The 26354-nt window shown below is 46.2% G+C and overlaps 1 protein-coding gene across 1 annotated transcript in view; it reads left to right on the forward strand.

Moving 5' to 3' along the window:
* Positions 1-26354, forward strand: part of LOC106567287 (metabotropic glutamate receptor 4) — a 254325-nt gene that overhangs the window by 171044 nt on the left and 56927 nt on the right. The window contains exons 3-5 of the mRNA XM_045693162.2: positions 9861-9996; positions 16706-16860; positions 17188-17328. Of these exons, the coding sequence (XP_045549118.1) occupies positions 9861-9996; positions 16706-16860; positions 17188-17328 (432 nt within the window). The remainder of the gene's footprint in view (positions 1-9860; positions 9997-16705; positions 16861-17187; positions 17329-26354) is intronic.

The following is a 26354-nucleotide window of genomic DNA, read 5'->3' on the forward strand; positions in this document are numbered from 1 at the left end:
AAAAGGGGTTATTTGTCATTGTAGTATGGTCAGGGTGTGGCAGGGGGTGTTTGTTTTGGGTGTTTTGATGTTTTTTTTTTTTTCCTATGTTTTATATTTCTATGTTTATTCTAGTTCTATGTTGTTTTTTGGCAATGACCTCCAATTAGAGGCAGCTGGTTGTTGTTGTCTCTAATTGGAGGCCATATTTAGTTGTGTTCGTTTCACTTGTGTTTTGTGGGTGGTTGCTTTCTATATAGTTGGGTTACCTTACAGAACTGTTGGTTGTCGTTTATTGTTTTCATTTAAGTGTTCTCTTTAGTAAGTGAATAAAGAAGATCACTATACACGCTGCATTTTGGTCCTATCCTTATGACGATTGTGACACCCTCCATGTCTTTGTGTGTAATTGTTTATTGTTATGTGGATATTGTCAGGCGCTATACTTTTGCTATGTTCCGTGTTTTTGGCACGTTATTGTTCTTATGTGCTGTCATTTTTGGACCAGAATTAAAGTGCGCCTGTTTACTACACTCTGCTCTCCTGCACCTGACTTCGCCTCCCGTACACATCCCTAACAGAATTACACACCGAACCATGGAGTCAGCAGGAGCAGGGACCCCGGTTAGAGGAGTCAAGGAGCGCGTCCAGGAACATTCTGCTATGTTACATCATCTTGGTGCCATGATGGATCACGTTGTCCAGACTATGGACCACTGGGAGAGACAGGAAGTCTCCCAGTGCCTCGACCAGCGCAACCGGGGTTATCTCTACCCGTCCCATCCGGAACCAGTCCCAGTGGAATGCGTCTCTCCCTTCCCAGGGAGTATGATGGGACGGCAGCACAGTGCCAGGGATTCCTGTTACTACTGGACCTCTACCTGGCCACTGTGCACCCAGCTCCCTCGGAGAGGGAGAGAGTGTCTGCCCTCGTCTCATGCCTCTCAGGGAGAGCTCTGGAGTGGGCAAACGCCGTGTGGGCAAACGCCAGGTTATCCGGTTGGATAACCTGCTGGTCACCCGCGGACGCCCAGAGGGGGCTCTGTTGGTGCCATCTTCCAGCACCCCCGCTCCGGTGCCCATGAAGTTGGGAGGGGCTGCGCATAGGGAGACTGGAGGAGGAGCCATCACGTGTACCATCTGTGGCCGCAGAGGGCACACTGCTGGTCAGTGCCATGTTGGTTTCTCTGGGAGTAGAGGCAACAGACAGGGCACTCTGGCGTCACCCCAGGTGAGTCTGCACCACACTCATCCAGAGTTCTCTGTTGACCACCTGTTCGTTTCCCAGATTTTTCCCTGCATTCCCAGCATACGGCGCTCGTTGATTCAGGCGCAGCTGGGAATTTTATCGACAGAGCGTTAGCCCTTAGTTTATGGGATCCCCATTATTCCTGTAGTTAGACCTTTCCCGGTTCACCCTCTGGATAGTTGACCATTAGGGTCCGGGCTAATCAGGGAAGTCACCATCTCCTTGGGCATGGTGACGCAGGGGGGTCACGAGGAGAGAATCAGTCTCTTCCTCATTGACTCTCCTGCATTTCCCGTGGTACTAGGCCTTCCCTGGTTAGCTCAGCATAACCCCACTATCTCCTGGCAACAGAGTGCTGTCACGGGGTGGTCGCGAGAGTGCTCGGGGAGGTGTGTAGGGGTTTCCGTTGGTGCGCATCACCCCAGAATATGCTGATTTGGCTCTCGCCTTCTGTAAAAAGAAGGCGACTCAATTACCACCTCATCGACGGGGGGGATTGTGCGATAAATCTCCTGGTAGACGCTGCACTTCCCAGGAGTCACGTGTATCCCCTGTCGCAAGCGGAGACGGTGGCTATGGAGACATATGTCTCTGAATCCCTGCGTCAGGGGTACATTCGATCCTCCACTTCACCCGCCTCCTCGAGTTTCTTTTTTGTGAAGAAGAAGGATGGAGGTCTACGCCCGTGCATTGACTATAGAGGTCTCAATCAGGTCACAGTGAGGTATAGTTACCTGCTACCTCTTATCGCCACGACGATTGAGTCAATGCATTGGGCGCGCTTCTTCACGAAACTGGATCTCAGGAGTGCGTATAACCTGGTGCGTATCCGGGAGGGGGACGAGTGGAAGACAGCGTTTGGTACTACCTCAGGGTATTATGAGTACTTAGTCATGCCGTTCAGGTTGATGAATGCTCCATCAGTTTTCCAATCCTTTGTAGACAAGATTTTCAGGGACCTGCACGGGCAGGGTGTAGTGGTGTATATCGATGACATTCTGATATACTCCGCTACACGCGCAGAGCATGTGTCCTTGGTACGCAAGGTACTTGGACGACTGTTGGAGCATGACCTGTATGTCAAGGCCGAGAAATGCCTGTTCTTTCAGCAGGTCTTCTCCTTCCTAGGGTATCGCATTTCCACATCAGGGGTGGAGATGGAGAGTGACCGCATTGCAGCCGTGCGTAATTGGCTGACTCCCACCACTGTAAAGTAGGTGCAGCGATTTTTAGGGTTTGCCAATTACTACCGGAGATTTATCCGGGGTTTTGGCCAGGTGGCTGCTCCCATTACCTCACTGCTGAAGGGGGGTCCCGTATGGTTGCAGTGGTCGGCTGAGGCGGACAGTGTTTTTGGGCAGCTAAGAGCTTTGTTTACTTCGGCTCCCGTGCTGGCCCTTCCGGAACCCTCTTTGGCATTGATAGGGGAGGTGGACGCGTCCGAGGCTGGTATAGGAGCCGTGCTCTCACAGCGCTCGGGTTCGCCACCAAAACTCCGCCCCTGTGCTTTCTTCTTGAAGAAGCTCAGCCCAGCGGAGTGTAACTATGATGTGGGGGACCGGGAGCTGTTGGCTGTGGTTAAAGCATTGAAGGCGTGGAGACATTGGCTTGAGGGGGCTAATAACTCTTTTCTCATCTGGACTGACCACCGCAACCTGGAGTACATCCGGGCAGCGAGGAGATTGTATCCTCGTCAGGCAAGGTGGGCCAGGTTCTTTACCCGTTTTGTGTTTACCCTGTCCTACAGACCAGGTTCCCAGAATACGAAGGTAGACGCGCTGTCCCGGCTGTATGACACAGAGGAGCGGTCCATGGATCAGACTCCCATACTCCCAGCCTCTTGCCTAGTAGCACCGGTCGTGTGGGAGCTGGACGCGGACATTGAGCAGGTGTTGCGTACAGAGTCTTCTCCCCTCCAGTGTCCTGTCGGGCGTATGTACGTTCCGTCTGCTGTCCGTGACCAGTTGATCTATTGGGCCCACACGTCACCCTCCTTTGGTCATCCGGGGATTGGTCAGACAGTGCGCTGTCTGACTGGGAAGTACTGGTGGCCCACCTTGGCTAAGGACGTGAGGGCTTATGTTTCCTCCTGCTCGGTGTGTGCCCAGTGTAAGGCTCCGAGACACCTGCCCAGAGGTAAGCTACACCCCTTACCCGTTCCACAACAACCTGGGTCACACCTGTCTGTGGATTCTTTAACCGATCTACCTCTTTCACAGGGACACACTGCTATCCTGGTCATTGTGGATCGTTTCTCTAAGTCCTGTCGTCTCCTCCCTCTGCCCGGTCTTCCTACGGCCTGCGGAAGCCCTGTTTACTCACGTCTTCCGGCACTACGGGGTGCCTGAGGATATAGTGTCTGATCGGGGTCCCCAATTCACGTCGAGAGTCTGGAAAGCGTTCATGGAACGTCTGGGGTTCTCGATCAGCCTTACCTCGGGTTTTCACCCCGAGAGTAACGGGCAGGTAGAGAGAGTCAACCAGGATGTGGGCAGGTTTCTGCGGTCCTATTGCCAGGACCGGCCAGGGGGGTGGGAGGCGTTCGTGCCCTGGGCCGAGATGGCACAGAACTCGCTTCGCCACTCCTCCACTAACCTCTCCCCCTTTCAGTGCGTATTGGGGTACCAGCCGGTCCTGGCGCCGTGGCATCGGGGTCAGACCGAGGCTCCTGCGGTGGACGACTGGTTCAGGCGCGCGGAGGAGACATGGGAGGCTGCCCATGTTCACCTCCAGCGAGCTGCGCTTCGCCAAAAGAACAGCGCGGACCGTCGCCGCAGTGACACCCCGGTGCTCTCGACCCGAAACCTGCCCCTCCGCCTGCCCTGCCGGAAGCTGGGTCCGCGGTTTGTGGGGCCATTCAAAGTCCTGAGGAGGGTGAACGAGGTGTGTTAAAGATTACAGCTTCCCTCTGATTACCGTATTAACCCCTCGTTCCATGTGTCTCTCCTCAGGCTGCTGGTGGCTGGTCCGCTCCAGGAATCTAAGGAGGGGGAGGTCCCTCCGCCCCCTCTGGACATCGAGGGGGCCCCGGCATACTCCGTTCGTTCCATCCTGGATTCGAGGCGTCAGGCAGGGGGCCTTCAGTACCTCGTGGAGTGGGAGGGGTACGGTCCGGAAGAGAGGTGCCGGGTTCTGGTTGTGGATGTTTTGGACCCCGAACTGCTGCGGGAGTTTCACCGTCGCCGGCTGGATTTCCCCGCACCTCGCCCTCCGGGGGGGGGGGGGGGGGCACTGTCACGACTCTCACCGAAGTCGGCTCCTCTCCTTGTTCGTTCAGCGATCGACGTCACCGGCTTCCTAGCCATCGACGCTCCATTTCTCATATCTCCATTTGTTTTGTCTTGTTGCATTACACACCTGGTTTTCATTCCATAATCACTGCATGTATTTAGTCCTCTGTTCCCCTCCATGTCTTTGTGTGTAATTGTTCATTGTGTCACGTCCTGACCAGCAGATGGAGCTGTTGTTGTAGTTTTGGGGTCAGGACGTGGCAGTCTTGTGTGTGTGATTGTTCTGTGTTGGTCTTGTGACTCCTGATCAGGAACAGCTGGGGATCGTTGTTCCTGATTGGGAGTCATATATGTAGGAGTATGTTTGTCACTTGGTTTTGTGGTTTTGCACTGCGTGTTGTGTGCCTGCAAAACTGTTCCTGTCGTATATATTGTTTGTATTGTTAAGTGGATGCTCTACTCCTTTATTTTAATTAAAGATGAGTATTCACATACCTGCTGCGCCTTGGTCCATTTCTACAGAAGACAGCCGTTACACATTGTTATGTGGATATTGTCAGGCGCTATACTTTTGCTATGTTCCATGTTTTTGGCACGTTATTGTTCTTATGTGCTGTCATTTTTGGACCGGAAATAAAGTGCACCTGTTTACTACACTCTGCTCTCCTGCACCTGACTTCGCCTCCCATACACACCCCTAACACCAACTGAGATACAAAGTCACAATCATCCATAGAGTGGAACAGAAAAATATAACTGCAAGCCTCACATGTCCAATACAGCAATACATTTGTGTTAATTTGGTTTTAAAAGTTTTATCAATAGGGGTGCACTTCTTATGGAATGCACATTGACACAGTCCACATAACACCACTGAAGACTTCAGAGGGTTATGACATTTAGAGCAATGTGTGTTTTTGGTCATGAGGTTAGGTGAAACACATGAACAAAGTAGAATAAATATGTGTGTGTGTGTGTCAAATCAGTTGAGTATAGCAGAGTCACTTGCAAGAGGGGGTTGAACGTACAGCTAATCATACTTCAGCATTGAGATGTTGCCTTTTTTACATTCTTCAATTAGTCGTGGCAACAGTTCCTTTCTTTTGAAGCATACCTTTTTTGGTCTTCATTGATGAAGATGTTGGTTCCCTACAGGCGTTTGGCTCTTCTGAGAATATCCTCCTTGTCTTTGAACCCGAGCAGGTTCACCATTATAGATCTGGGCCATCCATCGGGGAGTAAAGTGCCATTCCTATGCATCCTCTCCATCTCAATGAGTTTAGGTGTCACGTGTGCTCCCTCTCCGGCCTCTAGGTCATCAGGCTGCTCATTATCCCACACACCTGTCACCATCGTCACGCGCACCAGCGCCTCATGACTCTCACCTGGACTCCATCACCTCCTTGATTACCTTCCCTATATATGTCACTCCCTTTGGTTCCTTCCCCAGGCATTGTTATTTCTGTTCCAGCTTCATGTCTGTGCGTTGTTTGCGTTTCTTGTTTTGTATTAAGTTCCGTTCATTTATTAAATGTATTCACTCCCTGAACTTGCATCCCGACTCTCAGCACACATCGTTACATTACGGTCCTGTTTGAGTTGATCTTCCAGGAGTTTCTTGGCCTTGACATGCAAAGTCTCAGTCTTTATGTCCTCAATTCCATAGATTTAAAATGTTATTGCACCTCGATTGGTTTTCGAGGTAGTCTCCTTTGGAAAAGCACTTGTCAAGTGTTTGGAAAATACAAAATCCTCAGACATGTTGTTGAATGGTGCTTCTCCACCTCCCACTGCGTGAATTCCAAACTTTCTTTAAATTCCATTCCATCCTTAAACAGATCAACCATTTTTTGGGTGAAATACAGAAAGAGTTGCAGAAAGGACTTACATTTATTTTCCTGCAGATCTATTAGATCTTTATAGTGGACCTCGACTGCTTTCACTTTCTATCTCTCTATCTCGCTCCCCTCTCCAGAGGCTAGGCCACAGAACAGTAGCAGTGAAGTGAAGAGGGAGCGGGGAGAAGGGATAACTCTCTATCTCCTCCACAGAGCATATGGTTAGGGACCCTGGGACTGAGACACCAGTGAGGCAAAGATGCTCTTAAGATGGATAGAGTCTCCAGTAATGACAAGGAGAGTTGCTATAGCATTCCTCTAGATCTTGCTGAAGTAAAATTTCCCATGAGTCTACTGGCTGCGTACTGTATATAGAATGAGACAGCTAGATGGATAGACAAACCTACCAGGATAATTAGTTTAGACTGGGTTTAATTAGTTGGAAAAAGTTTACAGGGTGGAACAGCGTAGGATTGGAGACGGACAACAAGAAAGTGGGATGGGAGACTGCATAGAGTGGGGCCCTGAATGGTGGTTTGTAGGATTGTAGGTAGTCTATAAAACACTCCCCAATTTCCTGTCTCAAGTAAGAATGTGCTGTAGATGTAAACCCACAAATGGCTTTCAATCTAATGTGGAGGGTGAAGGAAAGAATTGTGGAATCATGGATCTGTCAATATGACGATGGCTGGCCATGCAAGAAACAGACATGAACTACAATATGAGTAGGAATAAGTCTCTATTTTTCCAGAGAAGAAAAATAAAATGATCCGGCCCAGTGACTCCATGGGCAGAGTACTGCCAGCTCTAGCTGCTTCATCTAGGCCTATTTGTTGTCACATGCATGACCAGCAAGATTAGAACATTCACCAGAGAAACAAATAGTGATAAAAATCCAGTGGTTTAGCAATACCGCAAAATCAAAGAAAAATAAACTACTTGTACTATACAGTATGTGGGAGTACAAGAACATCCATTGCACACCATTGACTGAGGACTGGTGCATGCCATCAACTGGAAGTGGCCCTTTGCACCTATGAGCTAGCCTGTCATCACTGCCATTGTTGTCCCTCTAATGTTCTTCGCTACTTGATTTTTTCTTACTTTCACTTTCCCAACCTATTAGTCAGAGCTGGGGCGCAGCTTTGTTTTCTGATCCATTGTGAGGCCCTGGCAGCCATTCACTGAACCAGAGGGTATTATTCCTGCATTGATGATACAGCGGGCCTGCATTGTATGAGTCAAGAGAGGCAAGTTCATTAGCATGCACATAGACGCTGTGGCATTTTGGCAGGACGACAAAACAATTCTCCTGAAATGTTTCTCGGGGAATTAGAAAGCCTTGGCTTGTTTGGTATCCAATGGACGTATGCTAGAGCTCACTCACTTTCTTTCTGCTGCTGGATACCAATGCCTCAAGGCAAGGCAAGGTTTGTTGCTCTCTTTGGGGACTTGTAAGTGTATTGGGTGTGTGTAACAGTATTGCTTCCGTCAATCTCCTCACCCCAACCTGGGCTGGATCCAGGGACCCTCTGAATACATCAACAACAGTCACCCACAAAGCTTAGTTACCTATTGCTCCACAAAAGCTGAGGCTCTTGCAGAGCAAGGGAAATAACTACTTCAAGTTCTCAGAGCGAGTAACGTCACTGATGGAAACGCTACTAGCACGCACAGCTAACTAGCTAGCCATTTCACACCGGTTACATGTATCAGAGTCTAACACGCCAGATTAGGAATGATCAGTATGGAATTAGGTTACATGGGTTTGACTGATTGTATTTAGATGAAATAGCACTGGTTTCCATAACATGTGTGCTGTATGGGTGGGCTGTTTTGGAGTTTTGATCTGATCACTATTCATTTATTTGCGACAACAGTCAGTTTTTAAATGTTTCTGAAGGCCAACTTAATAGTTCTATGAGTCAGTGAAATTCCTTAAGGCTTGATACATTTGGATTTATACAGTACACAACATAAATAATGCTTACTGTGTCAGAAAGTATGAAGTTGAAGCTGCATATCAATTAAATGATGCTTTCCCAGTAAGCAAGGCATGTGTCTTTTATAACTAAACAAAAGCCTAAAAATGCTGAAGTTAAACAATAATACATGGAGAGAAAGTGTTCTTAATTGACCTGCCTGGTAAAATAAGGTAAAAAAAAATAATGCTAAATTGCAACTATTCACAAATGTATCCAGTGCTCACCATTTCATTTTGGGTATAGGTTCGCTCAGAATTGCTACACAATTTACCCAGTCTCATTGGCAGCCCGATAAACTGAATGGATGGGTTTTCGTGTCTTAGATCTGCCCCTTGTGGTGCATGAAAATATGTTTTAATACCTTGCATTCCTCCTGCTGTGAAATATTACACCTGCACAATTTTAATCTTGCATCCAGACATCCATAAAATGTCCTGAAGACATGAATAGGATTAGTGTTGTTGGTTCAGGAGAGAGCAACAAAATATCTCCTTGGCTTTGGCCTACTTTCAGTTGAAACAGATAAATAAGAAAGAGGGTGATTCTAAGAATGATATGCCAGACTAGCTTGGGGATAACCTGAATTTAGATGGAGGTTTACTGTATCTAAATGCAGATGCCCTTTGCTGGTTTTACCAATGTAGTTATTTCTGATGCAGATTCCTGACAGGTGTTCTACACCAATACTCCAAACTACATCAGAGATGGCACACCCTTAGAAAGATACATGTCTATTTAAGTAAAAGTCCCAGGTACAGATTTTAAAATGTTTGGAGGGAGCCCCAAGACAGATCAGCTGTTCAGCTTTTGTTCATGTCTATTTTCCCCAGTCTATTGTTAAGAACACTATTTTGATGATTATTCCCTATTGGAATTTGGTCTCTAAGGTCAGAGGTTACTGTAAAGCAATTCTTAGTAATTGGTATCTGGTCCCCTTAGCCATACAATCGTCCATGGGTGTCAAATGTATAGTCTATTCAACCCCCGGGTTTCAGCCTTGATTTAATGTTTTGGAATTATGCATGGAAGGAAGAAACAACAAACATAAGGAAGAGCATTTAGGTCCACCCTTCCCTCTGAAGGCTGTCAGTTTATTAATAACCTTGCAGAAGTCTCATTTTGGTCTCCCTGTGCACATTTTTGTTTAATAAAACTCTTAAATATAGAAGTTTATCTCTTGCATCCAGCATTTCTCCACACCTTGACCAGTTTTCAATTCCTAACAATATATTTGGGGCGGCGGGTAGCCTGGCGGGTATGGGGGTAGGAGCTTTGGGCCAGTAACCGAAACGTTGTTGGATCCCATCCCCGAGCTGACAAGGTAAAAATCTGTTGTTCTGCCCCTGAGCAAGGCCCCTGAGCAAGGCCCCTGAGCACTGTTCTCCGGGCGTCGAAGACGCGGATGTCAATTAAGGCAGCACTCCGCACCTCTCTGATTCAGAGGGGTTGGGTTAAATGCGGAAGACACATTTCAGCTCAATGCAATCAGTTGTACAACTAACTAGGTATCCCCATTTCCCTTAAAAAAACAAACAAAAAACAATTGTTCTAACATGTTTTTCCTCTGTCTTGGTTGCAGGAGGTGTGTGCATCTCTCAGTCAGTGAAGATACCACGAGAACCTAAGCTTGGAGAGTTTGACAAGGTAATCCGTAGACTGTCAGAGAACCCCAACGCCCGGGTTGTCATTCTCTTTGCCAACGAAGATGACATTAGGTAAGTTCAGTTGACTGTTACAGGAAAAAAATAAAATGAAACTAACTAAATGATGGCAACAAAGTAACTCAACCCATCTGAGTTTCTGTTTAATGACACAACATTCATAATGTTTGCCCATTGGGTATATATACTGTGGTGTAAATGGCTGTAAATGTTTATATTGTCCTCCTCAGATAACATCCCACAAATTCAGTTAGCTTTTTACTGTAAGCTATAACAGCTTTGTTTTCATTAGGTGTCCACAGTGTAATGGATGTGTGCCAGTTTACATTAAATACATACAATCTAACTATATGTAGCATTCTGATCATAATATGTTCTTCTCATCTGTTGTATATATTTCTAGATTACAGCAATTTCCAATCTGCTGAATATTGTTTAATTCCCTCTGTTCCCCTGCAGTGTTGTAAACCTTTAGTTACCTTTAGGATGACTGAGGAGCATCTTGATCAGTTGGCATGGGGTGGCAGCTTGTGATGTGTGTGGATGCAAGTGTTGCAGCTAACCATTTTGTTTTACAGCACATTCCAAAATGACCTAGTACTAACACAAGCATAAAGCATACAGTACAAGCATACAGTACATATATAGCCTAATGTATGGGTTTGTCCTCCAAATTGAAATGATGCAAAATTTGCCATCTGTCTGTCATTTGATACACACATAGCATCATACTAATTTCACAATACAACACTGCAGTGGCTTATGGTATGTAAATATGAACACAGGACTTGTCACGCCCTGACCTTAGAGATCCCTTTTATTCTCTATTTGGTTAGGTCAGGGTGTGACTAGGGTGGGCAATCTATGTTTTCTATTTCTTTGTTGGCCGGGTATGGTTCCCAATCAGAGGCAGCTGTCTATCGTTGTCTCTGATTGGGGATCATACTTAGGCAGCCTTTTTTCCACCTTTAGTTTGTGGGATCTTGTTTTTGTACTGTTGCTTGCCAGCCCTACAGAACTGTGCGTTTCGTTTTGTATTTGTTGTTTTTTCGGTGTCATCTAAATAAAGAAAGATGTACGCCTAACTTGGTCGCACCTTGGTCCGACCATCATTACAACGACGTGCATAACAGAAGATCCCACCACAAACGGACCAAGCAGCGTGGCCAGGAGGAGCAGACATCCTTGACATGGGAGGATATCTTGGACGGAAAGGGATCCTGGACGTGGGAAGAGATCCGGGCAGGAATGGATCGCCTTCCGTGGGAGCAGACGGAGGCAGCGAGGGAGGATCAATGGCGACTCCGAAGTTCACGACCACGACGGAAGCCCGAGAGACAGCCCCCAATTCTTTTGGGGGGGCACACGGGGTGGTTATCGGAGCCAGGTTTCAGACCAGAGCCAACTCCCGCACTTGCTTTAAGGAGCGTGTGACCGTTCAGGCACCATGTTATGCGGTGATACGCACTGTGTCTCCAGTGCGCATTCACAGCCCGGTGTGATCGGTGCCAGCTCCTCGTACTTGCCGTGCGAAAGTGAGCATCCAGCCAGGACGGGTTGTGCCGGCTCAGCGCTCCTGGTCTCCAGTGCGCTTCCTCGGTCCAGGATATCCTGCGCCGGCCCTACGCACTGTGTCGCCAGTTCGCCTTCACAGCCCAGTGTGTCCTGTGCCAGCGCCCCGCACTTGCCGGGCTAAAGTGAGCATCCAGCCAGGACGGGTTTTGCCAGCTCTACGCTCCAGACCTCCAGTGTGCCTTCACGGCCCAGTATATCCTGTGCCGGCTCCACGCACGAAGCCTCCAGTGATGATCATGGCACGAAACCTCCAGTGATGATCCATGGCACGAAGCCTCCAGTGATGATCCATGGCACGAAGCCTCCAGTGATGATCCATGGCACGAAGCCTCCAGTGATGATCCATGGCCCGAAGCCTCCCGTGATGATCCATGGCCCGGAGCCTCCCGTGATGATCCATGGCCCGGAGCTTGCAGTGATGATCCATGGCCCGGAGCTTGCAGTGATGATCCATGGCCCGGAGCCTCCTGTAACGGTCCAGCGACGGTCTGCGGTCCAGAGCCTCCAGCGACGGTCGGCGGTCCAGAGCCTCCAGCGACGGTCGGCGGTCCAGAGCCTCCAGCGGGGGTTCCCAGTCCGGAACCTTCTGCGGCAATCCCTGCACCAGAGTCGCCACCGAAGATGGCGGATCCGCGAGCGGAGTGGGGTCTACGTCCCGCACCGGAGCCGCCACCGAGGCTAGATGCCCACCCGTACCCTCCCCTATAGAGTCAGGTTTTGCGGCCGGGGTCCGCACCTTTGGGTGGCGGGGGTATTGTCACGCCCTGACCTTAGAGATCCCTTTTATTCTCTATTTGGTTAGGTCAGGGTGAGACTAGGGTGGGCAATCTATGTTTTCTATTTCTTTGTTGGCCGGGTATGGTTCCCAATCAGAGGCAGTTGTCTATCGTTGTCTCTGATTGGGGATCATACTTAGGCAGCCTTTTTTCCACCTTTAGTTTGTGGGATCTTGTTTTTGTACTGTTGCTTGCCAGCCCTACAGAACTGTGCATTTTGTTTTGTTTTTGTATTTGTTGTTTTTTATGGTGTCATCTAAATAAAGAAAGATGTACGCCTACCACGCTGCACCTTGGTCCAATCCTTCCAACAACGAGCGTAACAGGACTTTTGTTGAGAGGTGCATAAGAAGAGGGAGAGAGAGCGAGAGCCAAAACCCTACACAATTTATTGCCAATTTGATTTCAATTTGACCTATCCTGTGAACTTTTTCTATTAAAAAATATAGCAATGACTTTAAAATGTAATTTGTACTCACACATTGTAACGATCGTCGTGCAGGAAGGAAGAAGTGGACCAAGGCGCAGCTGGGAGCGAACTCATGTTATTTATTACAGACTGAAATAACACGGTCAAAACAGAGAATAAACGTATCGCTACTGCTCCAACAAAAAGAGACAACAACCCACAAACATCGTGGGGGGAAAAGGAACTTAAATATGATTCCCCAATCAGAGGCAACTAGTGACAGCTGTCTCTGATTGGGAATCGACAGAACCCAACATAGAAATACGCCCCAAAGCAAGGCTATACCAAAAACATAGAAAATAAACTATAGAAATGCCACACCCTGACCAAAATAGAAGAGTTCACCTGGTCAGGGCGTGACAGTACCCCCCCTCCAACGGTGCGTACTCCCGGCGCACCAACCTAAAGTCTATTAGGGGGGGGGGACCCGGGTGGGCGCCTCACCCTCGGTGGAGGCTCTGGCCCCGGGCGTGTTTCTCCCCCTGCCTCCACCCTAGCCCTACCCCTCTGGCCCGGACTGGACCACGGTGGAGCGGCATGCTCAGGCTCCGGAGCGGAGCCGCCGACCGGAACAGGACTGGTCACCGGTGGACCGGACACAGGCCGTGCCGGACTGTGGACACGCGCCGTGGGCCTGGTGCGGGGAACAGGGACGGGCCGGACAGGACCGGGGACACGCACCACCAACCTGGTGCGGGGAGCAGGGACGGGCTGGCCTGGGGACACGCACCACCAACCTGGTGCGGGGAGCAGGGACGGGCCGGACTGGACTGGGGACACGCACCACCGGCTTGGTGCGGGGAGCCGGGATGGGCCGGACAGGACTGTGGACACGCACCACTAACCTGGTGCGGGGAGCAGGGACGGGCCGGACAGGACTGGGGACACGCACCACTAACCTGGTGCGGGGAGCAGGGACGGGCCGGACTGGACTGGGGACGCGCACCACTAACCTGGTGCGGGGAGCAGGGATGGGCCGGACAGGACTGTGGACACGCACCACTAACCTGGTGCGGGGAGCAGGGACGGGCCGGACTGGACTGTGACCGCACACCGGCGACACAGTGCGCATAAGCGGCGCCGGATATCCTGGACCGAGGAGGCGCACTGGAGGTCTGGAGTGCACAGCTGACATCACCCGTTCTGGCTCAACACCCACCTTAGCCTGGCAAGTGTGGAGCGCTGGCACAGAACGCACTGGGCTGTGCAGCCGTACCGGAGACACAGTGCGCGTCCTCGGCGCAGGATACATCGGACCGAGAAGGGGCACCGGAGGCCAGGAGCGCTGAGCCGGCACAACACGTCCTCGCTGAACACTCCCCCTAGCCCGGCAAATGTGGGGCGCTGGCACAGAGCGCACTGGGCTGTGCAGGCGCACTGGCGATACCGTGCGCACCTCTGCCACCCAAGGCTCTTCCTCCACGCTGTCCCTACGCAGGTCCTCCAGGACCTGCCACATCTCTGCCTCCTCCTTCGCCGTTATCCCCCACGAGAGCAGTGGTCTGGGCTCTTCCTCTGCCCTTCCGGACCACCCCATTAGCCCCCCCCAAATTTTTTCTTGGGGGTGTCTTCCGGGCCTCCTCGACCGCCGCCTGCGACTCCTTCCACCGGCTGGCATCACCTCCTCGACCTGGGAATCCTTCCGCCAGGGTCCTTTCCCCGACATGATCTCCTCCCAGGTCCAGAACTCCTTCCCCTCGCGAGCCCATCTCTTTTCCTCCCGCTGCTTGGTCCTGGTTTGGTGGGTTGTTCTGTAACGATCGTCGTGCAGGAAGGAAGAAGTGGACCAAGGCGCAGCTGGGAGCGAACTCATGTTATTTATTACAGACTGAAATAACACGGTCAAAACAGAGAATAAACGTATCGCTACTGCTCCAACAAAAAGAGACAACAACCCACAAACATCGTGGGGGGAAAAGGAACTTAAATATGATTCCCCAATCAGAGGCAACTAGTGACAGCTGTCTCTGATTGGGAATCGACAGAACCCAACATAGAAATATGCCCCAAAGCAAGGCTATACCAAAAACATAGAAAATAAACTATAGAAATGCCACACCCTGACCAAAATAGAAGAGTTCACCTGGTCAGGGCGTGACACACATATAATAAATAATAACTTATTCCAAGAGCTTGGTGAGTAGAATGCATATTGTATAATATCCATCTGCCCTCAGAGGCAATACACCAAATGCAGGGATTTTGAGGTTCTATGAGGTAATAGGCTTAAAAGAAAAATTGGGTTGCTGAGTCAAGTAACACATACAGTATAAACCAATGTGAGAAGTATCCAAAGGCAATATATTACAGTAACCAAAGTTACCATTAAATAACTTTGCCCTTTCTTTACCCTGTCCTATTGCTTTTGCTCAACAGTACAAATGTGTGGAAAAGAGTTAGCATACATAGCATTAACCTATAATTACCATATAGAGGAGGAGCAATTGACATTAGTCAGGTAATATTCTTCTTTAAGGATATAGGCAGTGATTTGAGGAAGCCGTAGATGGTGGATGACCAGGGCAGAAGTCCCAGTGCTCATTGACTTAATCCAAGCTTGATAATGGGTAATAGTGTTAATATACAGTAATTACACAAAGCCAGGGGGATTTCAGCCCAGTATGCCTGCTCTACCCTTGAAACCAGTCAATGTAAGTGTGCAGCCACTTAATAAAAATCTACAATTAAGAGTTTTCAGCACTCAGGCTATAGAAAGATGCTTGAGCAAGAGTGGCCTCATTCACAGGAGAAGGATGTTAATGCCATCATGCATTTTGTCCTAAACATAGACCTTCAGTACATGTAATTGAGTGATTTCATGATGAGAACACCTGGTGTTTATGTGATGAACTAGATTGTCCTGTAAACGACCTTAAGGGGGGTTTGCAATTGACAGTTGACAAAACAGGCTCCCTCCCTTCTCCTTACCTCCAGGAATATGTTGTCTTATTTTGAAGGATGGTACAAGTTGCCATGGACCCATACAAAGAACCATTCTCAAGTGAGGCAAAAAAAGGAGCATATGACAACATTTGCATAGTATACTGTAGGTTTTGTTATGGACATTATTGTCTCCTGTAAAGTCATATGGGAATGTTGGGGCTCAGAATAAACCATGTTTATTCAGTGAGAGGCAGGATAAAGGTCATTATAACTCAAACATGCATTACTCTCAGTCTCTTCATTCTTTGGATTGAGTGGTGAGGAATAAGGGTAGCAGAGTGACTCAGGGAACACTGTATTGTTATTGTACCTGGCTGTTGTAGCGACTGTGTTTCTAGTACTATGTCTAATATATCCTGATTGCCTAGCCACTTTTACCCCTACCTACATGTACATATTACCTCAATTACCTCAACTACCTCGTACCCCTGCACATTGACTCTGTACTGGTACTCCTTCTATATATTTTTTGCGAATTTGTCTTTTTAACTCTGCATTGTTGGGAAAGGGCTCATAAGTAAGCATTTCACAGTAAAGTCTGCACCTGTTGTATTCTGCGCAGGTGACAAATGCAATTTGATATGAGTACTGTGGTCCTAGTGGCAGCAGAATGAATAATTAATACAGAGCCTGGTGGAACAGCAGGGAATGCCGGCTGGCTCATCATGGTTGCTTCTTAATTAGCTCTATTACCAGGGAGGGACCAACCTTGGAGTAATGTGGCAGCACTGGCAGGCTGGGATGGGTGTTCGCTAGCCTGCACCATGCACACTCCACAGGGTGGCCTCTGTCACAGGCAGGGAGGGTGGCAGTGTTCCAACGGTGTTCTTCTTTAGTGTATTGTGCTGGTTCTGGGGACCCACGGGGTGTGCAGTTAGGCTTTTGTTCATGTCCAGTACCAACACACCGTTTTCAACTAATCATCAAGGCCCTTGAATTGGTGAATTATGTATATAAGTGGCAAGAATTGTATTGTATTCTCTCTCTTCCCTTCTTACAGGCGGATTCTTCAAGCAGCTAAGAAGGCTAACCAGACAGGACATTTTATATGGGTGGGGTCAGACAGCTGGGGGTCTAAGATCTCCCCCATCCTGAACCAGGAGGAGATGGCAGAAGGGGCTGTCACGATCCTACCTAAACGGCAGTCCATCCGAGGTATTGATGCTATACACACTATATAATGTCCTTTATTCCTCATTGTTCTAAATGCCACACAACGGTAGGTAGTGCTGGTCAAGTGAGGATTACATTTATATCTATTTTCTGTTGTCTATGACAATATAGTCTAATATAGCATGATATTTCCATATTAAACACTGACACACTGTAAACAACAGCAGGATAAGAACACCAGTGAGATGAAAGTACAATGCGGAGGTAGTGTTGAAAAAAGAGTTGATGAAGTCATGTCACCGTCAGACAATCCAATGCACATCGCTGCAGTATTTCAAATCCAACTGTGCCTCTCATTGATCTCTCTAGGGTTTGATCGCTACTTCATCAGCAGAACTTTGGACAACAACAGAAGGAATATTTGGTTTGCAGAGTTCTGGGAAAACAACTTCCAATGCAAACTCAGTCGACACGCTCTGAAGAAAGGATCCGGCATCAAAAAGTGCACAAGTAAGAGTAGGATGTCCTTGTTTACCATGGCCTACTCCTACGCACATTCTGTTTATGACCTCACAGATACAATCGCTAGTTTTAGTATTCTGAACATACTTCCTGTGGCAAGTTCCAAACTGCCAGGACCTTTGATTATTCAAATATTATCAATTAAGCCGAATAGAAGAATCATCACTATATTGCACTTAAGTAACTAGAGGTGTCACGGACACTTAAATAGCAGCAGTGATGAGTCAGGCCCAGGAGACAGGTCTGTTGAAGACAACGTTTTAATACTGCCAAGGGCAAAATCCAAAGACAAGGCAGGGTGTACAAATAAACGAAAGGAGAATAGCTCCACTCTCCAAAATAGATGGGGCGCAGCCCGGCAACCCTAATGCCTATCCAACAACGTAGTGAACAAAACTACGCACATAAATCCTGCCCATACAACACGTAACATGAAACAATCCCGCACAAATCCCAAACAAACACAGACAAACTAAATACCCCCCCACTAATGACAAACAAGGAACAGGTGCAACCTAAAACAGACATAACTAACAGACACTGAAACATGGATCGGTGGCAGCTAGTAGGCCGGCGACAACGACCGCCGAGCACCGCCCGACCGGGGAGAGGCGCCACCTTCTGTGGACGTTGTGACTAGAGTAATGCAGAATGTGTTTTGAAAGTGCAATGTCAACAAAATAGATTGGTTTTATTACAGACCTTAACATTTGTTAGTACTTGAATGTAAATGTATAACCCTTCTCCAACAGCATTGGCAGAGATGTAGGTTACCGTAGTATGAGCTAGTGTACATTTTAGGTAAATGCAATGTAAATGGTAGGATCCTCTTGTTCTGTTAAACATGATTAAATGTTCCCATTACTCTACGTCGCCAAGTTCAATCTGCACTGCAGTACAATAGCAATCACCAAAACTGGGCTATTACACAAGTTGAAAACACAATCAATAGCAAATCCAATCAGCATATTAGAGACAAGCTCCCAGGTCATTAAAATCAGTAGGCACTCCAAGCCTGACTGTCTTTCATTTCCCTGTACAAACACAATCTGCAGGATTCTAGTCAGTCTAGACAGGACTGATTCTGGGATTGGTTGGATTGTGAAGCTTTGATGGTTGATTCCTTCCTACGAGTTAATGTCTCTTGCTTTCATCAGCTTGCTACGATAGTTTTGGGAACTTATGGGTTTTCTCGTAACAGTTGCATGACCACTTAAGAAAGACCACTTAAGATATTTTCCCATGGAAAGGGCGGCAGGCACCCTAGAGCAGGGGTTCCCAGACTTTTTTGCTTTGTGACCCACCAATTGAGGTGTCCTTTGAGTCTCAACCCACCGTAAGAGTTGAGCGGTGAAAAAAAATACACAGACCAAAGACAAGTAAAAAAAAAAATCTTTGTAGCAGAGCAAAAATGTAGCAGTTTCAAAGCTAATCTCCTGCAATTCCACACATCCTGCCATGGAGCTGAAAGAAAATCTTGCCGTTTTATAGCCATTTTCCTGCAATTCTATACATTTTGCCATAGAGCAGAGATTTTTTTGGTTTGTTTGTTATTAAGCAAATTGTCTACAATTCTATGCATTTTGATATGGCAAAATGCTGTGTTCTTATGCTTAAACATTATATCAAAGTCAATGGGGGCCTGATTGTCTAGCTTTGATTGTAAATTCTCAAAGATAATAGGCTATTATTGAACAATATATAAAGTAGGTCCTCTATCTTTTCTACATACTTTCTATTTGGTTTTAGTAATTTAAGTTTACACTGAAAGTGTTTTTCTATGTATTTTCTTTTTTGCAATGTCATCACGCAACCCACTTGAACCCCTGCCGCAAGCCACAAGTGGGTCTCGACCCACAGTTTGGGAACCACTGGCCTAGAGGTCAAGAGTGTTGGGCCAGTAACTGAAAGGTTTCTGGTTTGAATCCTCAAAGCCGACTAGGTGAAAAATCTGTCAATGTGCCCTACTGCACATGAGTCCCTGTGGATGCATCTTGCCTATGCCACTCTGCTGCTCTGTCATTGCTCACCCATATACTTATGTATATATTCCTATTCCATTCCATTACATAGATTTGTGTGTATTAGGTACAGTGGGGCAAAAAAGTATTTAGTCAGCCACCAATTGTGCAAGTTCTCCCACTTAAAAAGTTGAGAGAGGCCTGTAATTTTCATCATAGGTACACGTCAACTATGACAGACAAAATGAGAAAAAAAAATCCAGAAAATCACATTGTAGGATTTTTAATGAATTTATTTGCAAATTATGGTGGAAAATAAGTATTTGGTCACCTACAAACAAGCAAGATTTCTGGCTCTCACAGACCTGTAACTTCTTCTTTAAGAGACTCCTCTGTCCTCCACTCGTTAACTGTATTAATGGCACCTGTTTGAACTTGTTATCAGTATAAAAGACACCTGTCCACAACCTCAAACAGTCACACTCCAAACTCCACTATGGCCAAGACCAAAGAGCTGTCAAAGGACACCAGAAACAAAATTGTAGACCTGCACCAGACTGGGAAGACTGAATCTGCAATAGGTAAGCAGCTTGGTTTGAAGAAATCAACTGTGGGAGCAATTATTAGGAAATGGAAGATATACAAGACCACTGATAATCTCCCTCGATCTGGGGCTCCACGCAAGATCTCACCCCGTGGGGTCAAAATGATCACAAGAACGGTGAGCAAAAATCCCAGAACCACACAGGGGGACCTAGTGAATGACCTGCAGAGAGCTGGGACCAAAGTAACAAAGCCTACCATCAGTAACACACTACGCCGCCAGGGACTCAAATCCTGCAGTGCCAGACGTGTCCCCCTGCTTAAGCCAGTACATGTCCAGGCCCGTCTGAAGTTTGCTAGAGAGCATTTGGATGATCCAGAAGAGGATTGGGAGAATGTCATATGGTCAGATGAAACCAAAATATAACTTTTTGGTAAAAACTCAACTTGTCGTGTTTGGAGGACAAAGAATGCGGAGTTGCATCCAAAGAACACCATACCTACTGTGAAGCATGGGGGTGGAAACATCATGCTTTGGGGCTGTTTTTCTGCAAAGGGACCAGGACGACTGATCCGTGTAAAGGAAAGAATGAATGGGGCCATGTATCGTGAGATTTTGAGTGAAAACCTCCTTCCATCAGCAAGGGCATTGAAGATGAAACGTGGCTGGGTCTTTCAGCATGACAATGATCCCAAACACACCACCCGGGCAAAGAAGGAGTGGCTTCGTAAGAAGCATTTCAAGGTCCTGGAGTGGCCTAGCCAGTCTCCAGATCTCAACCCCATAGAAAATCTTTGGAGGGAGTTGAAAGTCCGTGTTGCCCAGCGACAGCCCCAAAACATCACTGCTCTAGAGGAGATCTGCATGGAGGAATGGGCCAAAATACCAGCAACAGTGTGTGAAAACCTTGTGAAGACTTACAGAAAACATTTGACCTGTGTCATTGCCAACAAAGGGTGTATAACAAAGTATTGAGATAAACTTTTGTTATTGACCAAATACTTATTTTCCACCATAATTTGCAAATAAATTCATTAAAAATCCTACAATGTGATTTTCTGGATTTTTTTTTCTCATTTTGTCTGTCATAGTTGAAGTGTACCTATGATGAAACTTACAGGCCTCTCTCATCTTTTTAAGTGGGAGAACTTGCACAATTGGTGGCTGACTAAATACTTTTTTGCCCCACTGTATTTGTTGTGGAATTGTTAGATTACATGTTAGATATTGCTGCACTGTCGGAACTAGAAGCACAAGCATTTCGCTACACTCGCAATAACATCTGATAACCATGTGTATGTGACCAATAACATTTGATTTGATTTGATAAGAGTGTCTGCTAAATGACAAAAATGTAAATGTTAACCTTAACCATGACATTAGCCGATAATAGAGCAGCCTCAAGTGCAGTATATTAGTCATTGGTAAACTTGAGGGCCTCCGGCACAAGCCAATGTCCTCCTGTCATGATATCAGCCAAGCAAAACATAATTTTAATAACACCCTTTGGTGCCAAAGCAGTGTGTTGCCACAACGTTTCTGAAAATCCTCGGGTCCACTTATATGAAAACTGACATTACTGTATATAGCATACTCCTAGAGCCACAACATTCAGCATCACCATGTGAGGATTTAATTTACAATTCAATTGAATGGTGATTTGTTTTCTAAATTGTATAAAGGAATAGAACAAATGTAAGCTCTGTTTATTTTAGCTCATTCAGCAAAATGTTGAGGAGCTTGACAATTATGCAATATTTTATTATTCATAATCCAACGCAAGAATGAGATTTACAATCTTGGCTCCAAAATGTCACACGGGGCCTGAAGAAATCCAGGAGAATGCAAAAATAATGACAGTGCGTTAGTATTAGCAAAACATTAGTCAGTGAAGCCAAGACTTAACTGTAAGGTCTCTGCACATACGAATGCCTTATAGATGCTTTCAAACAGACAAGCCTCCTAAGTTTCAAGAGAGAGGATAGTATTCTCTTTGTGTATACTGGTTTCTTTCATCAGTTGTCATGGTGGCGGCTCTTGAGCTAAATTGCAGCAGTTATTTTTTTCTGCAGTGAGTGTCCCCAGGAGCACTGTAATTTCGTACAGGAAAGAGTTACTATATATCCACTCTACTCAGATCCTCCACAATCTCTCTCTCTCTCTCTCTCTCTCTCACTCTTTCTCTCTCTCTCTCTCTCTCCATACCATTCACTATATTATATTTCAGGGGTGGTTTTGCAGTACGATTGTGCAGGCCCTCTGTAAAATTATTGATTTTCTCTAATAGACAACATTATTTGAATTAACATCCTAAATGAGAGTTTGCCAAATCATCAAATTTGAGGGAGAGAGGAGTATTCTCCTGTAATCTGTCTCTGCTACAGAGATACACTACAGGACCCAGAGTATGTGGACACCTGCTCATAGGACATCTCATTCCAAAATCATGGGCATTAATATGGAGTTGGTCGGCAGGGTAGCCTAGTGGTTAGAGCATTGTGCTAGTAACCGAAAGGTTGCAAGTTCAAATCCCCGAGCTGACAAGGTACAAACCTGTTGTTCTGCTCCTGAACAAGGCAGTTAACCCACTGTTCCTAGGCCGTCATTGAAAATAAGAATCTGTTCTTAACTGACTTGCCTAGTTAAATAAAGATAAAATAAAACATTTAAAAATTGCTGCTATAAGAGCCTCCACTCTTCTGGGAAGCTTTTGCACTAGATGTTGGGACATTGCTGCAGGAACTTGCTTCTTTTCAGCCACAAGAACATTAGTGAGGTCGGGCACTGATGTTGGGCGATTAAGCCTGGCTCGCAGTCGGCTTTCCAATTCATCCTAAAGGTGTTCGATGGGGTTGAGGTTAGGGCTCTGTGCAGGCCAGTCAAGTCCTTCCACACCGATCTCGACAAACCATTTCTGCATGGGCCTCGCTTTGTGCACGGGGGCATTGTCATGCTGAAACATGAAAGGGTCTTCCACAAACTGTTGCCACAAAGTTGGAAGCACAGAATCGTATAGAATGTCATTGTATACTGTAGTGTAAAGATCTCCCTTCACTGGAATTATGCCCAAACCATAAAAAACAGCCCCAAACCATTATTCCTCCTCCACCAAACTTTACAGTTAGCACTATGCATTGGGGCAGTTAGCGTTCTCCTGGCATCCGCCAAACCCAGATTAGTCTGTTGGACTGCCAGATGGTGAAGCGTGATTGTCCCGTGTGGCTCAGTTGGTAGAGCATGGTGTTTGCAACGCCAGGGTTGTGGGTTCGATTCCCACGGGGGACCAGTACGGGAACAAAAAATGTATGAAATGAAATGTATGCATTCACTACTGTAAGTCGCTCTGGATAAGAGCGTCTGCTAAATGACTAAAATGTAAAATGTAAAATGTGATTCATCACTCCAGAGAACGTGTTTCCACTGCTCCAGAGTCCAATGGCGGCGATCTTTACACCACTCCAGCCAACGCTTGGCATTGCGCATGGTGATCTTAGGCTTTTGTGCGGCTGCTCGGCCATGGAAACCTATTTCATGAAGCTCCCGACGAACAGTTATCGTGCTGATGTTGCTTCCAGAGGCAGTTTGAAACTCCGTAGTGAGTGTTGCAACTGAGGACAGACTATTTTTACGGACTACGGGCTTCAGCACTCAGCGGTCCCGTTCTGTGAGCTTGTGTGGCCTACCACTTCGGGGCTGAGCCGTTGTTGCTCCTAAATGTTTCCACTACACAATAACAGCACTTACAGTTGACCGGCACAGCTCTAGCAGGGAAGACATTTTACGAACTGACTTGTTGAAAGTGAGGCATCTTATGATGGTGCCACGTTGAAAGTCACTGAGCTCTTCAAGGCCATTCTACTGCAAATGTTTGTATATGGAGATTGTATGGCTGTGTGCTTGATTTTATACACCTGTCAGCAATGGGTGGGGCTGAAATAGCCGAATCCAGTAATTTGAAGAGGTGTCCACATACTTTTGTGTATATATAGTGTATTTACGAATCACCCCCTGCTATTGGCCAACTGCTGATGTTACTGTAAATATTTAACTGAGGAAGCTGGGACTGTAAAGCCTTCCATTCAATTTCATAAGAAACCCCAGGGACCGGTGGTTATGGGGACTGTTACCCAAGTGTACCCCCTCAGAAGTTTTGGGTTTTGTGTTTGTATGTGGAATGAACAGCAAAACAAAATAATGGTTATTTTAAGTCACATACATCAACCACTTACATGTCAGCTGTCGGTACTTATGCTATAATGCAGGGTTTTAGTACCTTTTTAGTACCTTTTCTCATCTATTAGGATGGTGGCTCCAGACTGAAAGACCTCGGCCCCGGAGTCTGGATGTATAATTCAGATCCAACTACTGGTCTCAGTCCAAATCTCCTTGCTTGTACTTAACTTACATTGTAGGTGACAACCACCTTAACCTGTAGGTCCCTCTATTGCTCAATGTGTCCATGGCCAGATGGCGACGAAACCCATTCAATAGTGGATGGCAGCCAGGTCATAAGCCAAGCCACTAAGTACTTTAATTCCACACATTGATATCGGCCAGCGAGAGCTAGTGCCTCTCCATCAACCTATACTAGCTGGACTGGAGTCATTCGACTAGCTTAGAGGAAATTGCTCGTTGATGATTAAGCTGATTTGAAAAATCACAGGCAATTACTTGCCAAGACTCCTACAGTCAGAAATAAGGAGGTCCACAGCAACTTGAGAACGCTCTTAGTGCCAAGTAGGGTGGAATAGTGGGAACTGGGCTACTGAGATTTACCTAGATTCACTCCCTTTTCCCAGGATAAATAACTGCGAGAAACTGGTAAATTATAACAAATGATTTCTATGAACAGCATGACGTGAAATGGAACTGTTAAATTATATGGGATGTCTAAAGCTGGCTACTATATGGCCTTCTCTCTGCTATCTGCATGATCAATGCTCAGTGTTGAGATATAGTGCTCAGTTCCAAATACATGTCATTGTGGTAACTATTTTTTATTGTGACTGGTAGGGCTACATTTTCTGCAGCAGAGCCTATACTCAGGGTTGGGTAGGCTACTTTCTAAATGTAATCCGTTACGGTTACTAGTTACCTGTCCAAAATTGTAATCAGTAACGTGACTTTTGCATTACCAAAACTCAGTAACGTAATCTGATCACATTGTTACTTTTAGATTACTAAAAGGCATTAAAAGAAGATAAAAATGAATGTTACCAATTGAACGACATCTATTGCAGGATAAAACAATGTTAAAGTTTACATAGCTGGCCATATATGGATGTTAAACTTTACTTTAAATAAAAAAAAACATTTAACTAGGCAAGTCAGTTAAGAACAAATTCTTATTTACAATGACAGCCTACACCCGCCAAACCCAGACGATGCTGGGCGCCGCCCTATGGGACTCCCAATTACGGCCGGTTGTGATACAGCCTGGATTGGAACCAAGGTGTTTGTAGTGACGCCTCAAGCACTGAGATGCAGTGCCTTAGACCGCTGGGCCACTCGGGAGGCTTGTTCTAACACATCGCTTTCTAGTACATATTATAATTTTGATTAAATTATATCTTTATATTAAAAACCAAAGTCTATCAGAATTCCAGTCATTCCAATAAATGTTATACCCCTTGATCTTCAAGAATAGGACTTGGAATTAGCGATTGGTGTCCCGCCAACGGGACAGTTGTAAATCATGCAGTGCCTTGTGTCACGATCGCAGATTTTAGAGAAACAACAAATATCGGTACATGTAAGTGTCTTATATCGGCTGAAAGCTTAAATTCTTGTTAATATAACTGAACTGTCCAATTTACAGTAGCTATTACTGCAAGAAAATGCCATGCTATTGTTTGAGGAGAGCTCCTAACAACAAAACACTTTTTTCACCCCGATAGGTTTGATAAATTCACCTCTGAAGGTGAAATGTGTACTTACATTCTGAATTCTTGCTCAGATTTATCATACAAAGGGTCCCAGAGATAACATGAATTGTCGTTTTATTAGATAAAATCATTTTTCATATCCTAAAAAGGTCCATATAGCATACACAATCGATTTTGTATTTCCACTCATTCAATTTGCAAAGAAAGGAATCTGTTAAAATCCAACCCTAAACGTTGTTTCAACCAGTCAAATCACGTTCGTATGTATTCCTCAGAGATCCTAGAATGTAACCAGACTTCACTATATCATTAGGGGTGTAGTATATCCTATAGGACACCAAATTTGGTCAGAGAGTGACGCCTTCATGGCACACCGACGACTTGGGCGGTCTTCACTTGATCAACTCTAACTTTGTCAAATAAGCACCAATCGGGGTCAAACATAGCTAGCTAGATAGCCAATGAGCGTATCCGGAAGCCCTGTATCTGTCGCAAAATGTAGCTGCTAATCTTGTGCGACAACATGCCTTTTTATTTTGGACAAAAAAATAAAGTTGTTTTTTTCTTAGTATTTTCTTCTACCAGATCTATTGTGTTATATTCTCCTACATTCAATTCACATTT

The sequence above is a fragment of the Salmo salar genome, chromosome 13, assembly GCF_965601325.2.
Source record: "Salmo salar chromosome 13, fSalSal1, whole genome shotgun sequence".
In the NCBI taxonomy this organism is placed as follows: domain Eukaryota; kingdom Metazoa; phylum Chordata; class Actinopteri; order Salmoniformes; family Salmonidae; genus Salmo; species Salmo salar.